Source organism: Saccopteryx leptura, chromosome 12 (assembly GCF_036850995.1).
Source record: "Saccopteryx leptura isolate mSacLep1 chromosome 12, mSacLep1_pri_phased_curated, whole genome shotgun sequence".
Taxonomy (NCBI): Eukaryota; Metazoa; Chordata; class Mammalia; order Chiroptera; family Emballonuridae; genus Saccopteryx; species Saccopteryx leptura.
In genome coordinates this window covers 4,679,636-4,704,423 of record NC_089514.1, presented here as the reverse complement: position 1 = coordinate 4,704,423, position 24,788 = coordinate 4,679,636, and the positions used below count along the sequence as shown (strand labels likewise).

Here is a 24,788-nt window from a genome sequence, read left to right as displayed (position 1 = left end):
GCGGGGCGCGGTTTGCCACTCGGGTTAAGCCAACGACTGCCAACCTCCTGGATACTGGAATGATTAGGTTCCCTGGAGGTTTCAAAGGCACATCTGTCCATCAAGAGCAAAACTCTAATACAGAGATTTGACAAGGATGTCACTGATAAATGCAAGCAGGCGGCGTGCACAGACAGACCCGGGAGAATGATGAAATTCCTGAGGACGTAGGGAATCCGGCTCGGTGCCCAGAGAGCCACAGGCCAAAGCTCTCCACAGTAAGGGGACGGAGCTGGACAATGAATCCACTGGCTGCACGGACGTTCTCTGGGTCCAACTCAGAGCCAGAGAGAACTGTCGGGGCTACAGGCCGGCCGCGTCAAGCAGTCAGACGCTGCGGGGCCAGGCGGGGTGTCTCCGCGGGGAGGTCAGAGACGGGGGCTCGGGGGAGGGGGCGGCACAGGAAAGAGAGGAAGCCAAGTGTCCCGTCGGAGAGGTGTTGAGTGAGACAACACTGTGGGAAAAGGGAGTCGATGTAGCAAAAGCCAAAGCACTGGGAAGACACCCGAATGGAGACAGGAGCCAGGCTGAAGACATAGAACGGCTTAGTCCTGGCCCTGGCCGGTTGGCTCAGCGGTAGAGCGTCGGCCTGGTGTGCGGAGGAACCGGGTTCGATTCCCGGCCAGGGCACATAGGAGAAGCGCCCATTTGCTTCTCCACCCCCACCCCCTCCTTCCTCTCTGTCTCTCTCTTCCCCTCCCGCAGCCAAGGCTCCATTGGAGCAGAGATGGCCCGGGCGCTGGGGATGGCTTCTTGGCCTCTGCCCCAGGCGCTAGAGTGGCTCTGGTCACGGCGGCGCGACGCCCCAGAGGGGCAGAGCATCACCCCCGGTGGGCAGAGTGTCGCCCCTGGTGGGTGTGCCGGGTAGATCCTGGTCGGGCGCATGCGGGAGTCTGTCTGACTGTCTCTCCCCGTTTCCAGCTTCAGAAAAATACAAAAAAAAATAAAAAAAAATGGCTCAGTCCTAAACGCCTATTCAGGGACGTGCTAATCACATGACAGAGTGAGCAGAGCAGAGGGCTCGTGCCTGACAGTGGGGGGTGGGGGACGTGTGTGTGTTTGTGTGATAGACACAGACGTGTGTGCACATCCTTCTTAGGGGTTACACCAACAGTCACAGTCAATGGCTACATGGGTGCATGTATCTATGCACGCACATGAAGCTATTTTAAAAATCCTGTATGCGTATGAAAAGTATGTCTACATGCGTGTGTACGTGGGTATAATATACGTACATACAAATAGGAATAGGGAAGGATAAAACAAATTTAGTAAAAAAATCAAGAGAAATCAGAAACTCTTTGCACTGTTCTCGCAACGTGTCTGCAAGTAAAAATTAATCGAAAATAAAAAACTTGAGACCAGCATGCTTTGAATAATCAAGAGAATTCCAAAGGGGAGCCCAGAGATCACGCGCTATAAGTCTAGCCTGTAGGTGGCGCCAGAGAGCACCGCTGTCACCATGCGAGAAAGCACCGTTTTTCAAGGCAATGGACCCGACTCGAGCACGGACGGAATCCTTAAGAGCTATACCCTGTCAGTAATTTTGAATTAAATGCCTGCATCGGTATGTGAGGATAGAGTGCTGTACCCCCCTCCCCCCCCCCCCAGAACAGTCTACGTCTCCCCAAAGCCTCCCTCTCACTTCCGCCAAATCAGGAACACTCTCCCTCCTGCAGGGAGCTGTCCCCGCTCCCTGTGGGCGAAGGTTCTGACCCAGGCGTAGCCCCCTTTAACCCGGAGGGGGGTTGTCAGCAGTAGCAGAAACACAACCATGGACGCTCATCTTCCCAATGCAAAAACAAACAAACAAACAAGAGTGCCGAAACTGACCCAATTAGCAAATACGATTGATTTCTCCTAGCTGCAAGCCCTCAGAGCTCACACTGCAAAACGTGGATTTCATACAGACAGAGGGAACAGGAAAGGTTTTTGGAGTCACTCTTAGGACGCACACTGACCCAGAACCGATGATTTTCCCATAATTTATTTCAAGTCACGGGACTGAGTCTGCCTCCCAGGAAATCATACGGGCTCAGTCCGATTTCACATTCCTCGGATTCCCCGTTCATGTCGGTCAGAGGCGTCGTTTACAATAACCGTTTGCTCCGGAAACCTAAACCGGGATCGTTTCAATTCATATTTTTAGAATTTCAAGTTCTTACAGTATTACTTTCACATTTTAAAATCCATCCTCCCTCCCAACGCCCGAGCCAAGCTTTGGGAATTTAAAATTACTCAACTTAATTAAATCTAACTGTAGAGATATGTGAATTTAATGACTTTTTTTTCTTTTTTTTTTTTTTTTTAGTCTTTAAAAGATAAGTGGATCACTGGCAATTTTCTCCCGGTTTCTAAACACAATGAAGACCATAGTTAATGGACCAATGCAATTGAAGTCTCCGGTTAGAAGGGAAACAGCAGCTGAGTGGAGGAGTCCCCGCAGGTAATTAAGCCGACGAGATTACAGCCGCTGGAGACCGAGGGGGGGGGGGGGGGGTGGCTCAACGAAGCAGGAAGGGCCTGGAAATTCTGTGGTAGAATTTTCTTCTCCCCAAAACTCATCTATAGTTACTCTGTTATTTGTTTTAAGCACCGGTGACCAGAGAGCATCGAGGGGGAAAAGACAAGACTTCACTGAGCCAAGTCAATGCTCCCGAAAACGTCTGACTGCACCCCGTCTTTTAAGTGAACAATCCCAGGGTCTGAAAACAGTGGAAGTCGACACATCTAACCGCGGGGGTGGTTGGAAAGTTGGGCACCCCGATTTCCCCACTTTGGTTGTGTCTACGCTGCTGCCACGGCCGCTATTTTTTTAAATATTCTTTTCTTTTTAATTTTTACTTATTATTTTTTGACAGGGACAGAGAGAGAGTCAGAGAGATAGGAATAGACAGGGACAGACAGACAGGAACGGAGAGAGATGAGAAGCATCAATCATCAGTTTTTTGTTGGGACTCCTTAGTTGTTCATTGATTGCTTTCTCATATGTGCCTTGACCGTGGGCCTTCAGCAGACCGAGTAACCCCTTGCTTGAGCCAGCGACCTTGGGTACAAGCTGGTGAGTTTTTTTTGGCTCAAGCCAGATGAGCCCGTGCTCAAGCTGGCAACCTCAGGGTCTCGAACCTGGGTCCTTCCGCATCCCAGTCTGACGCTCTATTCACTGCACCACCTCCTGGTCAGGCCCACGGCCGCTATTTTTAAGTGAGCCGTCAGAGAGCCTTCCTTTTGGTAATAAAGCCCAAAGCCTCCTGAGTCCTGTGGTTCCTAGAACTGACGGCCCTCCCTCCAGACGGGGACTAGATCCAGAGGACCCGGAACAACGACCCACCAAGCCCGAGGGGTAGACACTTGGGTGGAAAGAGTGAAAAGGCACATCATTTTTAAATGTTTCTTGCTCAGTGCTCTCTCTCTCTCTGGAGAGCAGTACTTTTTTTTAGGGGGGGGGAGGTTCAGAGTTGGATTCGCCTTTACCCCAGAGAGCTGGAAGGGTCCGGTGGAGGCCAGAGGGACAGAAGGCAGAGAGATGCTGGCTCCGAGGGTGGGGACAAGGAGGGGCTGGGTCATCAGGACAGAGAAGCAGACCGGGTTTGCATCAAAAGCCACATGTGGCCCTGGCCGGTTGGCTCAGCGGTAGAGCGTCGGCCTGGCGTGCGGGGGACCCGGGTTCGATTCCCAGCCAGGGCACATAGGAGAAGCGCCCATTTGCTTCTCCACCCCCCCCCCCTTCCTCTCTGTCTCTCTCTTCCCCTCCCGCAGCCAAGGCTCTATTGGAGCAGAGATGGCCCGGGCGCTGGGGATGGCTCCTTGGCCTCTGCCCCAGGTGCTAGAGTGGCTCTGGTCGCGGCAGAGCGACGCCCCGGAGGGGCAGAGCATGGCCCCCTGGTGGGCAGAGCGTCACCCCCTGGTGGGCGTGCCGGGTGGATCCCGGTTGGGTGCATGCGGGAGTCTGTCTGACTGTCTCTCCCCATTTCCAGCTTCAGAAAAATAAATAAAAAAAAAAAAAAATTAAAATACACGTGATTACTCTGTGCTGCCTCCCAGTACGGCCGTCCCCTCCCAGTCCTGTCGGGACGCTGCCCACACGAGCAAGAGCACGCCTCTTGTTTATCTAGCGGGAATGGCGAACGTTGCACGAATCAAGTAGAATCCACGTTCCCTCCCCACCCCTTGGGAGAGGGCGGGGAAGCTGACATCACCGCTCACCACAGCCGGAGCTCTGCCACACGCGTGAGCTGAGACGCTCACAGCTCTCGCCGAGCGGGACACCGCGTTCCCCCGCCTGCAGTTACTGCTCCCTGTGGGTGGTTCTGGCCTAGCAGGATGGGTGCAGGGGTGAGAAGGGGGTCTGAATTTAAATTCTGGTCCTTCTCATTGCCAGGCTATCATACAAATACCTATATTCGAGATACTTTGGAAAACAGTCTGAAAAGCAAAGCGTTCGTTTCAAGTAACAACTTGTTAAATTTGCAGTCTCTTGACGTCAGAGAAAGCACACAACTGCATAATTGTTCTGTTGCTTGTTTTTTCTTCAACACAGTGAACGGAGACAGAGAGCAGACCATATTCACCAAGTTTCTGTCTACTGACCAGACTTAAAGACATCACCATATGTGCTGTGTCACCTAGACACGCTGTATAATGTAAGACAGTCTACCACATGTCCTTCACTGAGACTATGTGCCACGGCATATGTAACTTACGGTGCTACGCCCCATTTCCGTTCCCTTCGGAACACGTGCACGCACAGTGTATCTGAGCAAGCCTGCGGTCCACATCGCTGTCCCGAGCCCACGTCAGTCTGGGGCCCACACGCCCACTCGCCAGGACAGTCATGCCGTCCCTCAGCTACAAGGGCGAAGCAGGCTCTCTCTGCACCTCCCTGACAGGGTTCCGTCCATCAAACCTCTTCCACTCAATGGCCACACACCTGAGTGTGTTTGCCGTTTGGTTTTCAGCCATCAGTCACCACGCAGAGGTCTACAGGACTCGGTACTATTGAGCGAGTTCAGGCCCTGTGCCGTGCCTCCAACCAGAACGGAACGCCCTTGTCGAGAGAGTTACCCTACAAGCCCCCCCCCCCCCCCCCCCCCCCCGCAGCGCAGGAAGACTTATGCAGGAGAATGCGGTTGGGCAATTGCAAAGTTCGATTATGAAAGGACAGGTCATTTCCTTCTTCTGCAGACAAATAAATGAGAGGACCTGAAATGAAGAGTCCAGGGGAGAGCCCCCACACCCCCCCATTAGAGCTGTCAGCCCTCCCTCCCCACCTGTCTGAGCTGGCCAGCCCCCACCCCACCCCCATCGGAGGCCACCAGCACCGCCCCCCCCCGGAGCCCACCAGCCTCCCCATCAGAGCCCACCAGACCCCACACTCCCCCCCCAGCCTGCCATCCTCCCCCTCGGCGCCCACCAGCCCCCCCCCCCCAGCCCACCAGCCCCCACACTCACCCGCGTTGGAGCCGGTCAGGTTGTACCGCGCGTTCAGCTTCTTGATGATGTTCTCGTGGATCTGGTACCACTCGCTCTCCGTGTTGCACCTGCGGAAGTGTCAATACTCGCTAAGCGCCGGGTAGGAGACGGGCACGACCCTCACGGCGCGCCTGCTCTCTCTGGCATCACCGCCCAGCGCGCCGCCTGAAACCCCCACGGAGTCCCCAACAGCCTCCTGCAAGGGGCTGTGGGAGAGCAGGTGCCCGCCTGTGGCAACGCATGGCCGGCCACCTCACGCCAGAAGCACCTGGGAGGAACAGCGAACTCCCGGGAGGCCATCGGCACATCACTGCGCGGCGGTGTGACACGGCGCCCGGAAACACAGCCCGGTCCCACGGGCGCTCGGGACTGAGTCAGGTCGTCCTGACTCCAGATCTGGTTCCCGCTCGTATTCGCTGGGCGTCTCTAGGCAAGTTCTTTGGCCTCTCTGTCCCCTTTTGCATAAAACTGAGCCAAAAGCTTCGGCTTTGTGCATTTCTTTATAACGGCCAAGTCACATGACACGTGCGTAGTGTTTTTAACACCGTTCTCTGCACAGCAAGCACCCAGGACACGAGGGCATTACCGGGATTCTTCCAGGTAGGTTATGTTTTCTGGCCACCGGCAGAGTTTGGAAGTAAGACGACCACGGCCTTACGCCCCGCCCCGGAAGCGGAGGGCTGCCATGGGATACAGAATAGCGAGTCTCACTCCCCACCCCCAGCAGTGTTCAAGTTGAAAATCGAGGTCACAGATTTGACCACTTCCTGAGAAAGATCAAGAGCCTTTCCTGCCCTACACCACAGGCTGTAGATAAATCTTTGTCTGTTAATTAGAAATGGGTGGCCCAGGTCCCGGGGGCACTGGGCGGAGAATGAATAAAGACATGAAACCCTGCAGCAGTGATCGAAACAGCAACTGGACATGTGTGTCCCACAGGGTCACTCGTGTTACCTCCACACATGAAGAAAACTATTAGCATGCGCTGGCTGTACTCACTCAACAGCCAGAGCAGAAAACTGAAGCAATCATTCCGGAGGCGGTCAGTGGTGGGGTCTGCAGATCGGGACTGTGGACGCCCCCCTTCCCCATGGGTCTGCTCTGAGTACTCCACCGGGTGTCACTTCTCAGTGTCTGAACCCATGGGGAGGTGCTCCAAGTGGGGTGACCCCAAAACATGTGCATTGTAAAAATCACTTACTTTAGGAATCGGAATACAGTAAGTGATTTTCTTAGTGCAATGTTATGAGTTGAATTTGGAACTATGCCCCTCTCCCGCCCCCCCCTGCCAAAGATAATGTTAAAGTCCTAATCCCCAACACCTCAGAATGCAACCTGATTTGGAAACAGGGTCTTTATACAAACAATCAAGTTAAAATGAAGTCATGAGGGGGTTCCTAACCCAATACCACCATGTCCTTTGTCCTTATAAAAGGGGGACATGTAGACAAACAGACAGACACACCCAGGCATCCACACAGGGAGAGTGTCACCTGAAGGTGACGCAGAGACGGGGTGACGTGTTCACCAGTCACGGAACACCGAAGTCTGCCAGCAAGCACCCACAGACGGCGAGGGAGGCACGGGACACAGCCTCCCTAACTAGGAACCGGCCCTGACCAAGGACCTGTAGCCCCCGGGACTGTCGCTCAAGCCTCCTTGTTTGTGCTGCTGGGTTAGGGCACCCTCACACACGAACACTGTATGCAGTAGGAGGGAGACCCCAAGCTTCCTTCTCCTAATCCTCGTAGGAGGGAAACCCCAAGCTCCCTTCTCCTAATCCTCGTAGGAGGGAGACCCTAAGCTCCCTTCTCCTAATCCTCGTAGGAAGGAAACCCCAAGCTCCCTTCTCCTAATCCTCGTAGGAGGGAGACCCTAAGCTCCCTTCTCCTAATCCTCGTAGGAGGGAAACCCTAAACTTCCTTCTCCTAATCCTCGTAGGAGGGAAACCCCAAGCTCCCTTCTCCTAATCCTCGTAGGAGGGAAACCCTAAACTTCCTTCTCCTAATCCTCGTAGGAGGGAGACCCTAAGCTTCCTTCTCCTAATCCTCGTAGGAGGGAGACCCTAAACTCCCTTCTCCGAATCCTCGTAGGAGGGAGACCCTAAACTTCCTTCTCCTAATCCTCGTAGGAGGGAAACCCCAAGCTTCCTTCTCCTAATCCTCGTGAATTTATCTTGCAAACCACTGCCAGAATTTCTGAAGAACAAATGAACTCTGAGAAGATACGACAAGTTAGACTTTCAGTTCACAAGGGGGTACTCGACACAGTGGACGGTCTGCCCGGCCGAGAAACCGTCCACATTCTCGGTCCTTGGTTTCACCATTCCTCTGGCCGGCACACGGTGACCGGCCCCTCCGGCAGTGGGGCCCCGGATCTCCGAGCGACCGAGGGGTGGCGTCCCTTGCCCGCCCACTGCCCACGTACAGTAGCACCGGTCAGGGAGGGGCCACGCGCCCGCCCGCCTGCCCCACCCCTGCCGCGGGCGCCGTCCTTACATGTAGACTTTCAGGACGAGGTCATCCTTGGTCTCCCCGGTCAGCAGGTCGGCAATGCTGAGCACTGCGCAGCCAAAGGGCCGGCGGTACTGGACGCTGCAGGCGTTCTTCTTCTCTCCGGCCCCCATTCGACCTGGGCCGGCAAAGAGCAGACAGGGTCCATGAGGCCAGCGGACCAGGACGTCTCCACCAGATACCAGCACAGCCACCAGCCCGCCCACAGGAGCTGGACCGCACTTCTCGCTCCGTAAGACGCACCTGATCCTAAGACACACTTAGGGTTTTAAGGAGGAAAATAAAAAAATATATATATATATATTCTGAACCCAATGGGGTGTTAAAATATTTAATAAAATACCGTATTTTTCACACCGTAAGACATACGGGCATTTTCCCCTCCACTTTTTTGGGGGGAAAAAAGTGCATCTTTATGGAGCGAAAAATACGGTAATTGGCGATGGAAAGGACACTGGTGTGAGGAAGCCCAGGGTGCCGCTTTTGCTTCAGGACGCTCCTCTGCGGTGACCTCGAGCACGCAGCGTCCACTCTGGGCATCGGCTCTCATACATCGAGGGAAATGGGGAGACCGGAGCTGCCCCCATGCCTGGGAAGTCGCCCCCACAAAGGTTCGTGAAGGAGCCCCACGGTGGGGCTCAGGTCAACAGAGGCCGTGAAGGTACCTCTTTCGTTTTTCTGCTTCAAAAAATTTCCACGGTGCCTGACGAGGTGGTGGTGCAGTGGATAGAGCTTCGGACTGGGATGCAGAGGACCCAGGTTCAAGACCCCAAGGTCGCCAGCTTGAGCGCGGGCTCATCTGGTTTGAGCAAGGCTCACCAGCTTTGAGCCCAAGGTCGCTGGCTCAAGCAAGGGGTCACTCAGTCTGCCGTAGCCTCCCGGTCAAGGCACATATGAGAAATCAATCAATGAACAACTAAGGAACCACAACAAAGAATTGATGTTTCTCATCTCTCTCCCTTCTAATCTGTCTGTCCCTATCTGTGCTCTCTTTCTCTCTCTCTCTGTCTCTGCCACACACACACACACAAAAATAATAAAATAAAATAAAATAATTAAAAAAAGAAATTTCCACGGCACTGAGAAGGCAGTCTGAGGCCAGCCCTCCTGTTTTCAACTCTGGGATTAATAACAGTCCCCAGTTCTGGTCAGATTGCTAGGGAAACTAAGCCGAAAGGTAAGAGGGGGGGATGAAATGATTTAGTGACCAGCACAAAGCCAGAAGGGGACACTTGGAGACGGACAGCAGGACAGGCAGGAGGATAGGATATAATTTATTTATCTTCTCGCCCCCCCCTTCAGTCAAAGGTCTGGGCGTAAGTTCCAGGGCAGGGTGCTTCCGTCCGGCTCTCTGTAGCCAGAGAGGTCAGCATGCCCCTTTCCTGCTAAAGCAGGTGCAGGAACATACTAGAAAAAGGATCAGCACCTGAGAGACAAGAATCCCACCCTCCCTACTTTAACGTCCCTGCAGCCACATACTCTAGACTCTACACTCAAGCAGGGGTCTCCAAACTTTTTACACAGGGGGCCAGCTCACTGTCCCTCAGACCATTGGAGGGCTGCCAAATACAGTGGTCCTCTCACTGACCACCAATGAAAGAGGTGCCCCTTCCGGAAGTGCAGTGGGGGCTGGATAAATGGCCTCAGGGGGCTGCTTTGTGGCCCGCGGGCCGTAGTTTGGGGACGCCTGCTCTACAGCTTTCTGAGAGGTCTTCTCTTCAGCCCTGCCTCTCGGGGCCACGTCTGCAGTCACCTCAGGGAAGTACTAACCTGACCCAAGCTTGGGGGGTACTGAATGGGGGGGGCAGGGGTAAATTCTGATTCAACCTTCATTCTGATAACTTAGTGATCATAAACATCTTCATAAAAAATGCAATCACTGATCAAACGCCACAGCTATGAAAGGCTGCCCTGTGGCCGGCGATACCATCCAAGCGGTTTCCTTGGCAACAGCCCTGTGAGCGAGGGACAGAGCCGCCCAGACCACAGGCCAGCAGGCCACCGCGTCTCTCGGCCACATGTGGGTTTGTACCACAAAAACCTGTAAGCCTTTATTAAAAAAAAAAAAAAAAAAGTCCTGAAAGCAAGAGTGATTCTTTTTTTTTCCCTCTCCATACTGAAGCAAATTATATTAGACTCTGAGCAATGTTTACATGAAGATATCCAAACGCATTTTACACGGACAATTGATATTATATATTGCAACTAAAAAAAGAAAAAAAAATTCACGCAAACAGCCGCGTCAACGGTGGCCTGGCCGCCGCCCCGGGGACAGGCAGAGGCTTTGTCTCCTCAGCGCACAGCAGCCTGCACCCCGACTTTCCTCACGTCTCCAGAGGCTCCTTCCAAATTTTGTTCCCACGTATTCATTTGTTGAAGAGAAAATTAGAACAACACAAACAAAGAACAGTTTACTTTATCAAACTTCTACTGCCCCTCCAACATAAAAATAGCCTAAAATGAAAACAAGTGTTCAGAAATAGATTTTTTATGAGAAAAGAGAGAGAGAGAGAGAGAGAGAGAGAGAGACTCTCTGCTGGAAGGGCAGCCTGGGTTATAGGACCCGTGCACCTGTGGTTGTCACGTGCAGGAAGCAAAGGATGAGAAAAATAAACTCCAGGCTGCAGGCTCCCTGGCGAAGAATCCCTCTCCTGAGACGCTCCCCAGGTGAGCCGGCCGGCACGGACGCTGACGAGAGGGACCGGCGGCACCGTCAGCACCAGGCTGAGTGTTCGCGGGAAAACTGTGCAGGCTCCACCACCCCTCCCTCCGTCTAGCTCAGGGGTCCCCAAACTACGGCCCACGGGCCGCATGCGGCCCCCTGAGGCCATTTATCCGGCCCCCGCCACACTTCCAGAAGGGGCACCGCTTTCATTGGTGGTCAGTAAGAGGAGCATAGTTCCCATTGAAATACTGGCCAGTTTGTTGATTTAAATTTACTTGTTCTTTATTTTAAATATTGTATTTGTTCCCGTTTTGTGTTTTTACTTTAAAATAAGATATGTGCTGTGTGCATAGGGATTCGTTCATAGTTTTTTTTATAGTCCGGCCCTCCAACGATCTGAGGGACAGTGAACTGGCCCCCTGTGTAAAAAGTTTGGGGACCCCTGGTCTAGCTGCTCCGCCATAAAATACTACTTTTAGGGGCATTTGGTGTATAAAATCGAGGGGACGCCCAGAGTGTGTCCAGCAAGGTGTGGAATGGCACATTACACAAATGTGCCCAACAGCCGAGTCAGTTTGCACAAAGCTGGGCTCAACAGAGGTGGAGAGGCTAATTTTCCCCTGCGGGTCTTGAACAAGCTGATGACACTCAGGATAAATTACACGGGACTCCGCGTTCCGGAACCTTTCCCTGCGGTGCCTTCTGCAACAAGATTCCGCCGCCTTCGTAAGCTTGGAGGAAACCCAGCCCCCTAAATGTTTCATGTACGTTGTGAACAAAGAAACTAGAATTTAAAAAAGACAAATACAAAAGGTCTGGGTCAAATACGGTGAGGGCGCCCACGAGAAGAAAAAGGAACGCAAGAAGTGACGTGAGGACCCGCACGGAGACAGAACCGAGACTGGGCGGGTGGCGGGTGAGGTGGCTGCACCTGAGTTCTGGGAAGGTCAGGGGACACTTCCCAGGTTCTCTGTGCTTCCCAGATTCAGATCCGGCTTTGACGTGTTTCTGAGATTCAGACGGCACACGAGTCACAACGACAGAAACCTCCCAGCACACCAAGCGTCACACCTACCGATTCGGATAATGTGCACCGTGATGTAGATGTCCCTTCGCAACTCACTGCTGCCCAAATCCTGCCAAAAACAAAACAAAACAAACAAAAAAAAACAGTCAGCTTACTGCCAGGCACGTAATTTATCTGGAAGCATTTAAAGGGCATTAATGCATTATTTTTACACTAAGAGACCTTACGGAGCAGCTATATCTGCTCCAGCACTTCCACCTGTGGGTATTAATCCAAAGAAAACTCAAAGCACTCATTTTGAAAAGACAGCTACCCCCCGATGTTCTCTGCAGAATGACGAGGAAGAGCCAAGACATGGAAATAACCTCCATGTCCATCAGCAGATGAATGCATCCAGGTGTGGTCCATGTAGACAACGGAATACTACTCAGCAATAGAAAAGAATGAAACCTTGCCCGTGGCAACAACACGGATGGACCTACAGGGAATTAGGCTGGGTAGAATGAGCCCGAGAAAAACAAATACTGTACGATCTCACTTACCTGTGGGATCTGAAAGAAGGAGAACATTTATAGACAAAATGAAGCAAAAACAGATCCGCAGAGATAGAGACAAAGCTGGTGCTTGGCAAAGGGGAGGAGAGGGAAGGGGAATAAAAACAAAACAGATGATACCTAGCTTAAGAGACCACTATTGCTTGACTAGACAGTGGCGCAGTGGATAGAGCGTCGGACTGGGATGCGGAAGACCCAGGTTCAAGACCCCAAGGTCGCCAGTTTGAGCGTGGGCTCATCTGGTTTGAGCAAAGCTCACCAGCTTGGAACCAAGGTTGCTGGCTCAAGCAAGGGGTCACTCAGTCTACTGAAGCCCCACGGTCAAGGCACATATGAGAAAGCAGTCAATGAACTAAGGTGTTGCAACGAAAAACTAATGATAGATGCTTCTCATCTCTCTCCATTCCTGTCTGTCTGTCCCTGTCTATCCCTCTCTCTGACTCTCTGTCTCTGGGGAAAAAAAAAAAAGACCACTATTGCCAACAAACAGAGAAAGCTTTAATTTTTTTTTAGTGGGTCTCATTTAAAAAAAGAGAGAGAGTTGTGTTTCATAGCATTATGAGTAGTGACTTCCCAAAGATTTACTGAACTTTCTCTAATGTTGTTATATTACCTTTCTAAATCAAATTTAGGTGTTTATTGCAAAAAAAAAAATCAACACAGATATTGTTATTGGTATTTTTATAGCAGAAGGCTATGTTTCAAATCCTGTTCTAGAAATATTACAATCCTGTTCTAGAAATATTATAATCACCTTTCCTGCAGGTATACTGACATCAAATATACTGCTCACAAAAACTAGAGGACACTTCAACATGAGTATGAAGGGATCGAATAGCCCCTATTCCTTGTGAGCAGTGTCATGACTAAAGGGAGAGCCCGTTCAGGTGTCCACCTGTCACTCATGCTTCAAACACGTACTCAGTCCGTGCTAACCATCCAACGCCCCGCTGAGCCCCGTCCCCACGTCACCAGCTCCCGTCCACAGGAAGGGTCGCGGGGGGTAGCCCTGAGTCACAGGCTCAGAATCTGGGTGCCACCGTAACCAGCGTGCTATTTACTAACGTGAAGCAAGTTCCCCACGCGCGCCCCCCACAGTCCGTTTATGGCGTGCAAGGAGAGGACGCTGCCCCCCGGAAGAACCCAGGTCCACTCACCACAAAGAGAGAGCAGTGTCGTTCCGGTTTCTCGGGGGCTTTGGGGAGCCCGTTTCGATTCAGCCTCAAGAAAAACCTTTCGCTGCAAGAGAAAAAGATGTTTACTGACTTACAAAACTGTTTAATCCAGGTCGGGACCGAGCACGTCTCTAGGTGCTCTTCTCCTCCCGGGGGAAGCTCCCAACGCGTGAGGTCACTCGCTGGACATCAAAGGGGCTTCTAGAAAGTACACAGAAGCACCCCTGAGCGGATCAGCGTTTGTTCCCTTCTGATAAAACTGGCAGAGGCAGGAAATCGGACGCTGGAAACCTAGATGATTTTATTAACCAATGTCACCTCAATACATTTAATAAACAATGTTCAAAGTAACTTTCCAAAGAGTAGACTAGGTGCTCATACCAGTGGTATCATTGTTATTATTTTAAAAAGAGAAACAAACACCCTGAAAGAGAAAACACATTCTGGTGTGTTTTGTGTGTTGGCATCTAAGACATTTTTTTAAATAGGTTTTCTTTCTTTCTTTTTTTTTTTTTTTTTTTTTTTTTTACAAGGACAGAGAGAGTGTCAGAGAGGGATAGACAGGGACAGATAGGAACATGGAGAGATGAGAAGCATCAATCATCAGTTTTTCATTGCAACACCTTAGCTGTTCATTGATTGCTTTCTCATATGTGCCTTGACCGCGGGCCTTCAGCAGACCGAGTAACCCCTTGCTCCAGCCAGCGACCTTGGGTCCAAGCTAATGAGCTTTTGCTCAAACAAGATGAGCGCGCGCTCAAGCTGGCGACCTCGGGGGTCTCGAACCTGGGTCCTCTGCATCCCAGTCTGAAGCTCTATCCACTGCGCCACTGCCTGGTCGGGCATAAGACATTTTTTCATGTCTGTGTCATATCACTTCATTAACATCATACGAGGATGCAGTCTGTGTGCTCTCCATCCCCTGGAAGGCTTCGTATTTTTATGCTCTCATAGGTCTATAATTCAAAACACGGAAGGAGGACCCAAGAAATGAAACTCGAATTTTCTTTGTCCCACAAAGAAACAGAAAACCCCAAACGCCCCCGCAGAACCTGCATTTCAAAGTACAGTGCCATTCAGCTCTTGTGCAAACACCAAAGGATCAGACACACAAACTCAAGTCAAGGAACACTGTGGGCACCTTGTCAACCCTAGGTCGTGTGTCACACCATTTATTTATGTCCAAAAAAATAAAATAAAGTCACTACCTACCCAAGAAAAATTCATCTGCCAGCTGGCAGGAACTTTTTAAAATTTTAACATCCTGCTGCCGATGATCGAATCACATGTCTGGCTGCCTCGGCCAGAGAACACCCAGCCCACACCCAAAACATGGAATGAGCACAGGTGTGGCCTTGGTCTGTGTCGCGTCAGCCCAGGTGACAAGCGGGGCCAGGCAGAGAGGGCACCGTGAAAAGGTCCAGGTCTGACCAAGTGTCTCTTCTTACCCACCGCTCAATCCTGGCCTTAATTAACGGCCCCATCATCCAAAATCTCTCCTTCAGGGGAGAAAAGAGAACCGTACTCAGACCTCCAGGGAAGCAGGTGGATTTGAACTGGACGCCATTTCGAAACATTTTTATTTATTGTCTTCTGCGGTCTAGACCTCGGGAGATGTATTAAAGACACTCGACCACCTGGCTTCCCCCCACCCCTCTTTTCTTACACTCTGCCTATTTCTGACCAGTGTGTTTCTACGGGGTCATTTCCACGCCGGACACCCGTGTGTCTCTCCGTAGAGCGGCGGCCGGTGAGGTTTAAATGAAGAGACTATAAACTGCCGTAAGGATTCTCACAGGAATGGAGAGTTCCCACACGACGGTGGCTCCAGAGCGGAGGCAGACATGACAGACACAGCTGAGGACGCAGAGTTAAATTCATCTTCCCCAACTGTCACCTCCTGGAACTCGGGGAAGCAGACTGGCGCGCTCTTCACAGGGAAAGAACACGCACTGGTACCTCGAAGTTGAGCTGTGCCCGCTGAGAGGAACTGTGTGACGATGCCTCTGGAGATGCTATCTCGGTGGGAATTATTCACCATCTGATGGGTCCTAGGGGCTTTACACGGATTGGGTCATTTTATCCTCACTATGCACCCTTAGAATAAAACCGGTCCATTACACCCATTTTATCGATGGGAAGACTGAGAAAGAGTGAATCGTCTTGCCCGAGATCACAGAGCTGGTGCACGGCGGGGCGGCGAATCCGATCCCATCCGTTCAGATAAAACCTCCGCTTCGTCTGCATGCTCTCGGGCAGGGGAACCCAAACTACGGCCCGCGGGCCGCATGCGGCCCCCTCAGGCCATTTATCTGGCCCCCACCGCACTTCTGGAAGGGGCACCTCTTTCATTGGTGGTCAGTGAGAGGAGCACATTGACCATCTCATTAGCCAAAAGCAGGCCCATAGTTCCCATTGAAATACTGGTCAGTTTGTTGATTTAAATTTACTTGTTCTTTATTCTAATATTGTATTTGTTCCCGTTTTGGTTTTTTTACTTTAAAATAAGATATGTGCAGTGTGCATAGGGATTTGTTCATAGTTTTTTTTATAGTCCGGCCCTCCAACGGTCTGAGGGACAGTGAACTGGCCCCCTGTGTAAAAAGTTTGGGGACCCCTGCTCTCGGGTAAACTCCTTCTCTGCTCTACAGAAATACTCAGCAAGTATCTCCACACTATTGAGATAACGGAGAAGTGGTTCCTCTGCCTGTGACAGCCACTGACCCAGCGCAGCCCGGTTCCCAGGGTTCAGGGGACTCCCCTCGCCCTGCCGCTCGGGGAGAAGGAAAGAAGGGGATGGTTTGATGTAGCAGGTTTCAAAGCGGTCCCTGGTTTAAAATTGTTCCGTGGTCGTGTCTTCAATGAAACACACCACGCAAAACGACCTGGGAAATACACTGCGTTACTGAACGAACAAAGAACTTTAAATCTATTTCAGACCCTGGTTTCAGCGAGTCCCCAGTTCCTGGGTGTGTGACAGGTGTCTGGCCTTCCCTCTCAGTCCTCCGTCACCTACGACTACAGAGTGTTTGTTGACGGTGGTCTAGCCCCAAACACAAGGGACCCCTCCCCTTCTCCTGCATCGTGGACAGCATGCTCTCGGGGTCTGGAGGCTGGTTCTCGGAAACCCCTACTGAAATACCGGAACCAAGTTTTATATCAGCCTCTGACAGACCAGGCTCAAATGACGACTAGCAAGGAGATTGCTATACAAAAGTCAACAGCAGGCATCCCCAAACTACGGCCCGTGGGCCGCATGTGGCCCCCTGAAACCATTTATACAGCCCCCGCCGCACTTCCGGAAAGGGGCACCTCGTTCACTGGTGGTCAGTGAGAGGAGCACTGTATGTGGCGGCCCCCCAACGGTCTGAGGGACAGTGAACTGGCCCCCTGTGTAAAAAGTTTGGGGACCCCTGGGGTGTTTTTAGGTATTAACACCTCAACTTGAATGGTGCTATAAAATGCTGTTCTGTAGCTGTAAATTTCATACACAGTCTGGTAAAAACAACAATGTTCCCTATAGTATTCCACTTCGGAAACAGACCCCTGTGGCTCCGACACTGTTTTTCATTCCATGAGCCTAGACAGAATCCTGATTACGCAAGGATTATACTACATCCTCTCTGCTTCCAGAAAGAATATCAATATGTACAGAGCCAATCACACAGGCCTGAGCTGAAGCACATCCTTAGGGGGACATAAAACAGACCGGAGGTGGGGACCCCCGAGAAAGAAGGCATGTGTAACATCTTCTAAACCAGATTTCTTTGAAAAGAAAACAAATGCTTGCTTGTGGCCAGTTTAAAAAAAAAAAATCCTTTTTACTCATTTGGTGGCAAGCTGTACAAACTTAAAAGTCAATGTTTCTTCCTATTTGGCTGCTAAGCAACCAAGTCCTCAAGAAATAGCTGAGAGAGAAAAAGGAACAATTCCGCGACCTGTAGCAATGCCTTTCGGGATCTTCGCGGGACGGATGCCCGCGACACTCAGGCCGGTCTGGAGAACAGCAGAACGTCCAGGCCTTCAAGGCTGTGAAACACGTCCACAGTTCTCTCACACGTCTGTGGCCACACGCAGAGGTAAGTCTGACTCTCTCCCGCACGTCGGAAGACTAGTATCTGTGAATTTATAAAGTGTCCTAGGATAAGACCTGCACACCTCCATCACTTCCCTGACAGGCTTTCCTAATCTTAAAAGGTTTGTGCCCTGGCCAGTTGGCTCAGCGGTAGAGCGTCGGCCTGGCGTGCGGGGGACCAGAGTTCGATTCCTGGCCAGGGCACATAGGAGAAGCGCCCATTTGCTTCTTCACCCCCACCCCCACCCCCTCCTTCCTCTCTGTCTCTCTCTTCCCCTCCTGCAGCTGAGGTTCCATTGGAGCAAAAATGGCCCGGGTGCTGGGGATGGCTCCTTGGCCGCTGCCCCAGGCGCTAGAGTGGCTCTGGTCGCCGCAGAGCGACGCTCTGGAGGGGCAGAGCATCGCCCCCTGGTGGGCAGAGCGTCGCCCCTGGTGGGCGTGCCGGGTGGATCCTGGTCGTGCGCATGCGGGAGTCTATCTGACTGTCTCTCCCCATTTCCAGCTTCAGAAAAATACCAAAAAAAAAAAAAAAAAAAAAGGTTTGTGTGTTTGTTTTGTTCCCCCCTACACACCTCACTGTGAGCCGCAGGGGGGTGCAGATCCCAGAAGATTATCCTCCCTGCCCCCACCCCCAGCTGCTAGCCAGGGACAGGTCCTTCCTGAGCGCCTGACAAGACTAACCAAATGCAGCCTTTCAGGAAAAAATACCAGGAACAAAACGCAAATCACCGGGAAGCTGACTCCCTCCCGGTTTCCCTTTCTTCCCCCGGAACGCCCTTTCCTCTCCGCGAGGGAAATGCACGAACCCTCCAGGGAGACATCCGATCCATGGTGTCTCCCCGCCAGACGGGAGACCCACCCAGTTAACTTCACAGCGCCTCCCCGTTTCCGGATGGTGCCAAGCACCTGTCCGCCCCCCACCCACCACACCCTGGCCCGTTTTCTCTCCTGATTATAGTCAACATACAGTAATAGAGAAATCTACAGTGACATCATGCTTTCAACTGAGACTATGCCTCCTTCTTCAATGTCAAAGAATGAATAAGCCAACAGAACACTTCTGGAAACACTGAGATTAAATGAGAGTTGATCTTATTGCCAGCAGAGAAAACCCATTCGACTTCCCCACGGACAGCCAGGTTCTCCTCCCAGGGGAAGAGTCCCCAGCCGGAGCAAGTCACTGTCCACCGAACGCCATGCGCAAAGCATCGTAAATCACCGTGCTATAAATCAACAGTGGCAAATTATTCCTTTAGAAAGAAAGAAATAAAACAAATCACAATTATTTCTTATTTACAACCTGTCTCCTCTGAACAAGGGCTGGAAGAAACAGAGATAATGACATCAGAGCATCAGCAAGCAAGCCCCGCTGGTCCCCGGGGGACAAGAGTCCAAGTGGATGCATGTCCAGTGCCGGGCATCGTGACACATACTCCCCGTGGGCTTTCTCATTAAACTGCACAACCACTCTATGCAGTAGGAACCCTGTCACCCCCATTTTGCATGTGAGAAAGCCGCAGCTTGGAGATCTGAGGCAAGCTGGCCCATCGCACCGTCAGTCAAGGACGGAGCCAGGGCATTAACTCCCGGAGTCTGACTCCCGATCTCAGCTCTTAACCGTCAGTGCCACGCCATCTGGGAAAGAGGAGAAAACCTCAGAAACGGACAATGAGCAAGACCGAGCGCTCACGTGAACGAGGGTTTTCAGTGTAAATGTTTTCAGTAAAACACAATAAAAGGAAGGTAAAAATGCAGGAACCTCAAAGAAAAATAACAAGAAAGCCACACACGTCTGCGCTCTATACAGTGCAGCCACTCTGATGACCTCACCTCGGGGTCTGACAGTGAAGAGCGGGTCTCAGGAGCCCAGTTTGGTGGAAAAGTTCTCACCAGCGACGTAAACAATGAGGAGGGGGAGAGGTTGGGGGTTGGAAGACCCTACTGGTGCCCCTCCCGCGTGTCAGCAGGATAGGAGGCTCCCTGCCCTCCTCCACTCAGAAGCAGCCCACCCGTTCCGTAGACAAGACCCTGCCTAGGGTCACGGAGGTCTGGGGTCAGACAGGGGAGGGGCCTCCCAGTCTGAGCGATCCCATCAGTGGCTCTCCCACTGGGTGTTCCCAGTGCGAGCCGCTGCCTTCGAAGTGCGACTAGGAATGGGGCACGGCAAAGGGAGCTCCACCCTTCTCTGCGTGGGCTCGTGCTCAGCTCCCCCCGGCTCGCCTCTCCTAGGAAGAAAAGCTGCCTAGGCTGGACCGTGTGGCCCCGGGACACAGCGTGGACTGTGTCCAGAGACAGATGACCGGGCACGATCGCCCTGGGCTGAAACACACGGTGGGAAAGATCAGGAGTCTGGCTGATCTACAAAAAAAAATGACCAAGCCCTGGCTGGTTGGCTCAGCGGTAGAGCGTCGGCCTAGCGTGCGGAGGACCCGGGTTCGATTCCCGGCCACGGCACACAGGAGAAGCGCCCATTTGCTTCTCCACCCCTCCGCCGCGCCTTCCTCTCTGTCTCTCTCTTCCCCTCCTGCAGCCAAGGCTCCATTGGAGCAAAGATGGCCCGGGCGCTGGGGATGGCTCTGTGGCCTCTGCCTCAGGCGCTAGAGTGGCTCTGGTCACAACATGGCGACGCCCAGGATGGGCAGAGCATCGCCCCCTGGTGGGCATGCGGGTGGATCCCGGTCGGGCGCATGCGGGAGTCTGTCTGACTGTCTCTCCCTGTTTCCAGCTTCAGAAAAATGAAACAAAAAAAAAAAAAAAAAAAATGACCAAGAACACCTCTAGAAGCATTTTGAACAGTGAAATCATTGAAAATAAATTCACGGTCTCCAAAAGTGACCGAAGGCGAAAAACATTCCGATGGTCATGTTCTAGTAAACTAACTAAATAAAAACAAAAAAAAAAACTGAACCATCTAGTTCTTTTATACTCATGTTTTATAAAACAGCTTTTCAAATATATGTATATATATTATATATATGTGTATATTCCATATAGCATCTTTGAAAAAGCAAAGTCACCTGTCTTACAGTTCACCACACTGTGAGGACGACAATGATCACCACTTGTACACTGAGTAAGAGTGAAGGAAGGTGCTGCGTCAGCCCCAGAGAAACAGGGGACAGAAGACGGACAGGGAACGGGGAGAGGAGGTACGAGGGTGGATCTGGAGGAAACAGACACACATATCAGGGGGTCGAGATGCTTCTCCTGCACCCTCTCCACCAGCGTGTGACTAAGAGTACGAGATGCTCCCGACAACCTGGGCAGGGAACCGCTCCTGTGCCCCCCTCCCCTAAAACAAGTGGCGAAGGACGACTCAGCAGGGGGACACTCAGTGGTGAAGGACGACTCAGCACGGGGACGCTCAGTGGTGAAGGACGACTCAGCACGGGGACGCTCAGTGGCGAAGGACGACTCAGCACGGGGACGCTCAGTGGCGAAGGACGACTCAGCACGGGCACGCTCAGTGGCGAAGGACGACTCAGCACGGGGACGCTCAGTGGCGAAGGACGACTCAGCACGGGGACGCTCAGTGGTGAAGGATGACTCAGCACGGGGACGCTCAGTGGTGAAGGATGACTCAGCACAGGCACGCTCAGTGGTGAAGGACGACTCAGCACGGGGACGCTCAGTGGCGAAGGACGACTCAGCACGGGGACGCTCAGTGGTGAAGGATGACTCAGCATGGGGACGCTCAGGCAGCCCTGCGAGCGGCCGTCCTGACAGCCCAGGAGCCGGTGCCGTCCCTGTCCGGGCGAGGCGCTGTCCTGTCGGGCAAGGGGTGGGCGGGGAGCCAGCAGCCCTGGGCAGGCTGCCGGACCAAGGCCTTGGGTGCTCACTGGACCCCAGAGGAAGAGGAGGAGAGGGACCCTCCTGGGACATGGGCAGACCACTGGCCTTCCATCCAGGCGCCCCCAGCCCGGGCTGCACGGCATCCTCCGGGGAGCTGGACAGAGCCTCCGCCCCCCCCCCCCAGACTCTGGTCGTCCAGGTAGATGGACCGAAGAGTCCTCTCTCTCTGTGTAAAAGCCCGGTCATGTTTAAGGGCTGCCGTGTTGACCGAAATGCCCAGGACCTGACCAGTCACCATTGCTGACTGTCTCTTAAAACAGCCCGTTTGTACCAGAAAACAAGCACCCGGCACCCAGTCTCCAGTTGGAGGACGGGGCCCCGTCTGCTCTCAACCACGTGACAAGCAGGTGACAGAGCCTCTCCCCGGAGATCACCGACGACGGCAGCTCTCGGGCACATCCTCCCAGAGAAGGCTGCCTGTGGGCTCCAGCACTTCAAACTAAAGGGACGTCAGGACCACGAGGCTCTCTGATTCCAGAGGAGACGAGGACCCTGGTCACCCGGGGTGCTCAACAGTTTACCTAAAGGACAGGTAGGCGCTGAGTGCGCTTCTTAAAATATCGACGTCCGAGCCCAGGTTCCCTTTCTGGACCCTTGTCTGCCGAGACACAGGGGTGGCTCTGCCAGGACGGCCAGCGTCTGGTTTCGGTTGAACGGTGACAGCGGGAGATGACTTTCTAAGTGGCCTTCGACCCTACTGCCCGCTCTGAACATCAGACTGGTTCCTTCTAACTGCTTAGCAGGACTTAAAAACCACTTCCTGTCTTCCTGTCAGAGTCAAAAGTTACCCGAATCGGAACTCTTTTTTTAGGAAGGTAAAACTCAGCGGCAGAAAAGGAAGCAAGGCTTCCTCGAGTTGCCAATAAGCCACGCACACCGCGTCACCGTCCCTGTGCTATCACCAGGCCAAGCCACAGGCTGATGAGCGAAAGAAATGACCCAGACTGACTGCTGGTCTGACAAAAACGACAATGACAACACGTGCCGAAGACCTGAGACCCCAGAAACCCCCCCCCCCAGGCTGGATTCGAGTAGAATCCTTAGAAACAGCGACCCCGTGGAACTGAATGATGCAGAAGATGACTTGTCCGCATCTACCTCCAAAGAACTTATTTCAGCATTTCACTGGAAAATGAGTTTCTCGGAGAAGTAACGAAAGGCAGGGGTCAACAGGACCCGGTCAGTGTGCAGCCGGGTCGGTGCCCAGGAGCAAGTCTTAGGATGATGGGACGGTCTTCCTCTCCTAGGACTTGAGAGAATGTGAGTGTTGCAAACATGGAATCTCTGACATTTCAGCAGGGAGAAACCACTCTGATCTCCACAGGGTGACTATTCTGACCTTTCTAATGGTGCCGCCTGGTTAGGCAAAGTATCTATAATAAGGGATCGCCACGGTCGAGCCAGCCTGAGGCCTCTATATACGCACTCCAGGTTGAAGCATGACATTCTTTGCAAAGGCAAAGGAATCTTAAAATGAAAACAGAATAAATAATAAAAATCGAAAGAATTCAAACCCTGCAAACACGGGTCAGTCTAAACAAATCTTTCACGTGTTTATGATCTCAGAAAGTTGGTGTTCCAGCTTTTAAAGGAAAGTCAAAATCAAGTTTCCCTTCCAACAGCTCACTGAAAGATTCTTTTAAATTTTAAAAAGCAAAAAATAAAATCAGCATCACCTAGTATATATTCATTAAAGACAGGACACACGCCACTGGGCTTGTATAAGGTCAAATTCTTTTCTGTAACCAGGAAGCTACAAAGTTTCTAACTTGATGCCCGAGTGTTGTTGTGCCTGAAAATGGATACATTATTTCTTGTATCCAGGACTACATCTGTCATACAGTTCCAAGGAGCTATGGGCTTTGGAAAAGTTAGTAAACACAGACCACAAATGCATCTGTGAAATGCAAACAGCATGTGGGTTACCAGACCAAGAGACGGTACAGAAATCTGACCTTTCAAAATATCTTTCGACTTAAAGCTTAATAGGATAGTAACGAGTAGCAGGGTAAACTCTGGGAGCGCAGACATTTCTCTTTCCCTGTTTGTATTCGCCGAGGCGTCCCCGGCGCCCAGATCGGTGCCTGGCGCTGGAGGAAGCAAGAATTGTTTGCCGGATGAAGCAGCATCCGGGATTCAACGGCAACGGTGTGAAATCCCTGATGTTCAACAGAAATGAAAAGAAGATGCGGCCTGATTAACCGGTCGGCCAACATCTCTAAACGGAAAGACTCAGAAGAGGACGCTCAGTCTGGATCTGCCCGCTCCTACTGACTTTTTGTTTAGTGTGACGGGTGTTGCTGGGACAGATGCTCCCCCGGGGACAGGTCTGAGGGCACAGTGCTGAATAGCACAGGGTGGCACGCAACAACTCCATGAGCATTCCCGACGCACTCGACACCTGGTTCTCTCTCTCTGGTGAATAAGCGTGTCCCCACGGGCGGGGAAGGGGGGAGAGACATTGAAGATCATCGGGGCACGCTCCCTGAATGCTCTGTCTCGACATCTCAACAGAACCGACACACGCATAAGCTTCCTTCCGCCCCCGCCGTGCCCAGCTGGGGTCGAGCACTCTGACAGGCAGGCGCAGGGGACGCCGAGATGACGAGAGGACCAACAGGCTGCGCCCTCGGAAAAGGTTCTAACGAGAGGGGCACCACTCACAACTCCTTCATCGATGCCGAGTCACCGTGCCACACAAATGGCACTGAAAACCGAGGAAGTCCTTGCGGGGTAGGTTGCTACGCGTGACTGTAACTCATACAGTAGGGAATTTAGGAAAACTAAAATAATCTCAATTCCCTCCAGGCGGCACACACAGGAGAGGAGGAGGCAGATGGCCAGAGTCCCGGGGTCACCTTTACTAACAAGCAGGACACCTTCTAAGACCCGGGAATAGAGGCCCCTGCCCCATTCCGAGAGACGGCGCTGTTTAAATGCAAGGGGACAAGTGGCCTGCCTACGTGCTTGGAGCTAAGGGGAGAGAGGAAGCCAGTTCTGAACCCATTTCTCCGGGAGTCTGGTTCTCTGCCACTTGGACCTTCCCGCCACTTGTTATGAGAATAATGCAGTTATTCACAATTTCAAAAAATAACTGGAGCTGTGTGGCTCTTAAAATGCTATAGAAAAAACAACAACGACAGTGGCTCACTCCTACCCTGGGTGTCCTCCGCATGCATCAAGTTATTTCCCTGCCTGTTTTGTTCTAATTTAGATCGTCCTCCTGGGCTATTTCTTAACATCTCTCCTAGGAACGATCTCACCACATCTCTAAAGCAATTATTTGTTTTGTTTGTTGCTTTTGCTCTGGGACACAGAAGTGTGACCATAAGGGGGAGTAAACCACAAAATGTGGCTAACTTGGAAGTGGCGACAATCTCCACATTCGTGCACCTGCTGGAGGAACCAAACAGAGA

The 24,788-nt window shown here is 52.1% G+C and overlaps 1 protein-coding gene across 4 annotated transcripts in view; it reads right to left on the bottom strand.

Moving 5' to 3' along the window:
- Positions 1-24,788, bottom strand: part of DOCK4 (dedicator of cytokinesis 4) — a 353,243-nt gene that overhangs the window by 150,273 nt on the left and 178,182 nt on the right. For all 4 annotated transcript variants that reach the window (XM_066354464.1, XM_066354467.1, XM_066354466.1 and 1 more), the window contains exons 9-12: positions 13,428-13,509; positions 11,765-11,825; positions 8,010-8,142; positions 5,491-5,579 (exon numbers count right to left, since the gene is read on the bottom strand). In XM_066354464.1, the coding sequence (XP_066210561.1) occupies positions 5,491-5,579; positions 8,010-8,142; positions 11,765-11,825; positions 13,428-13,509 (365 nt within the window). The remainder of the gene's footprint in view (positions 1-5,490; positions 5,580-8,009; positions 8,143-11,764; positions 11,826-13,427; positions 13,510-24,788) is intronic.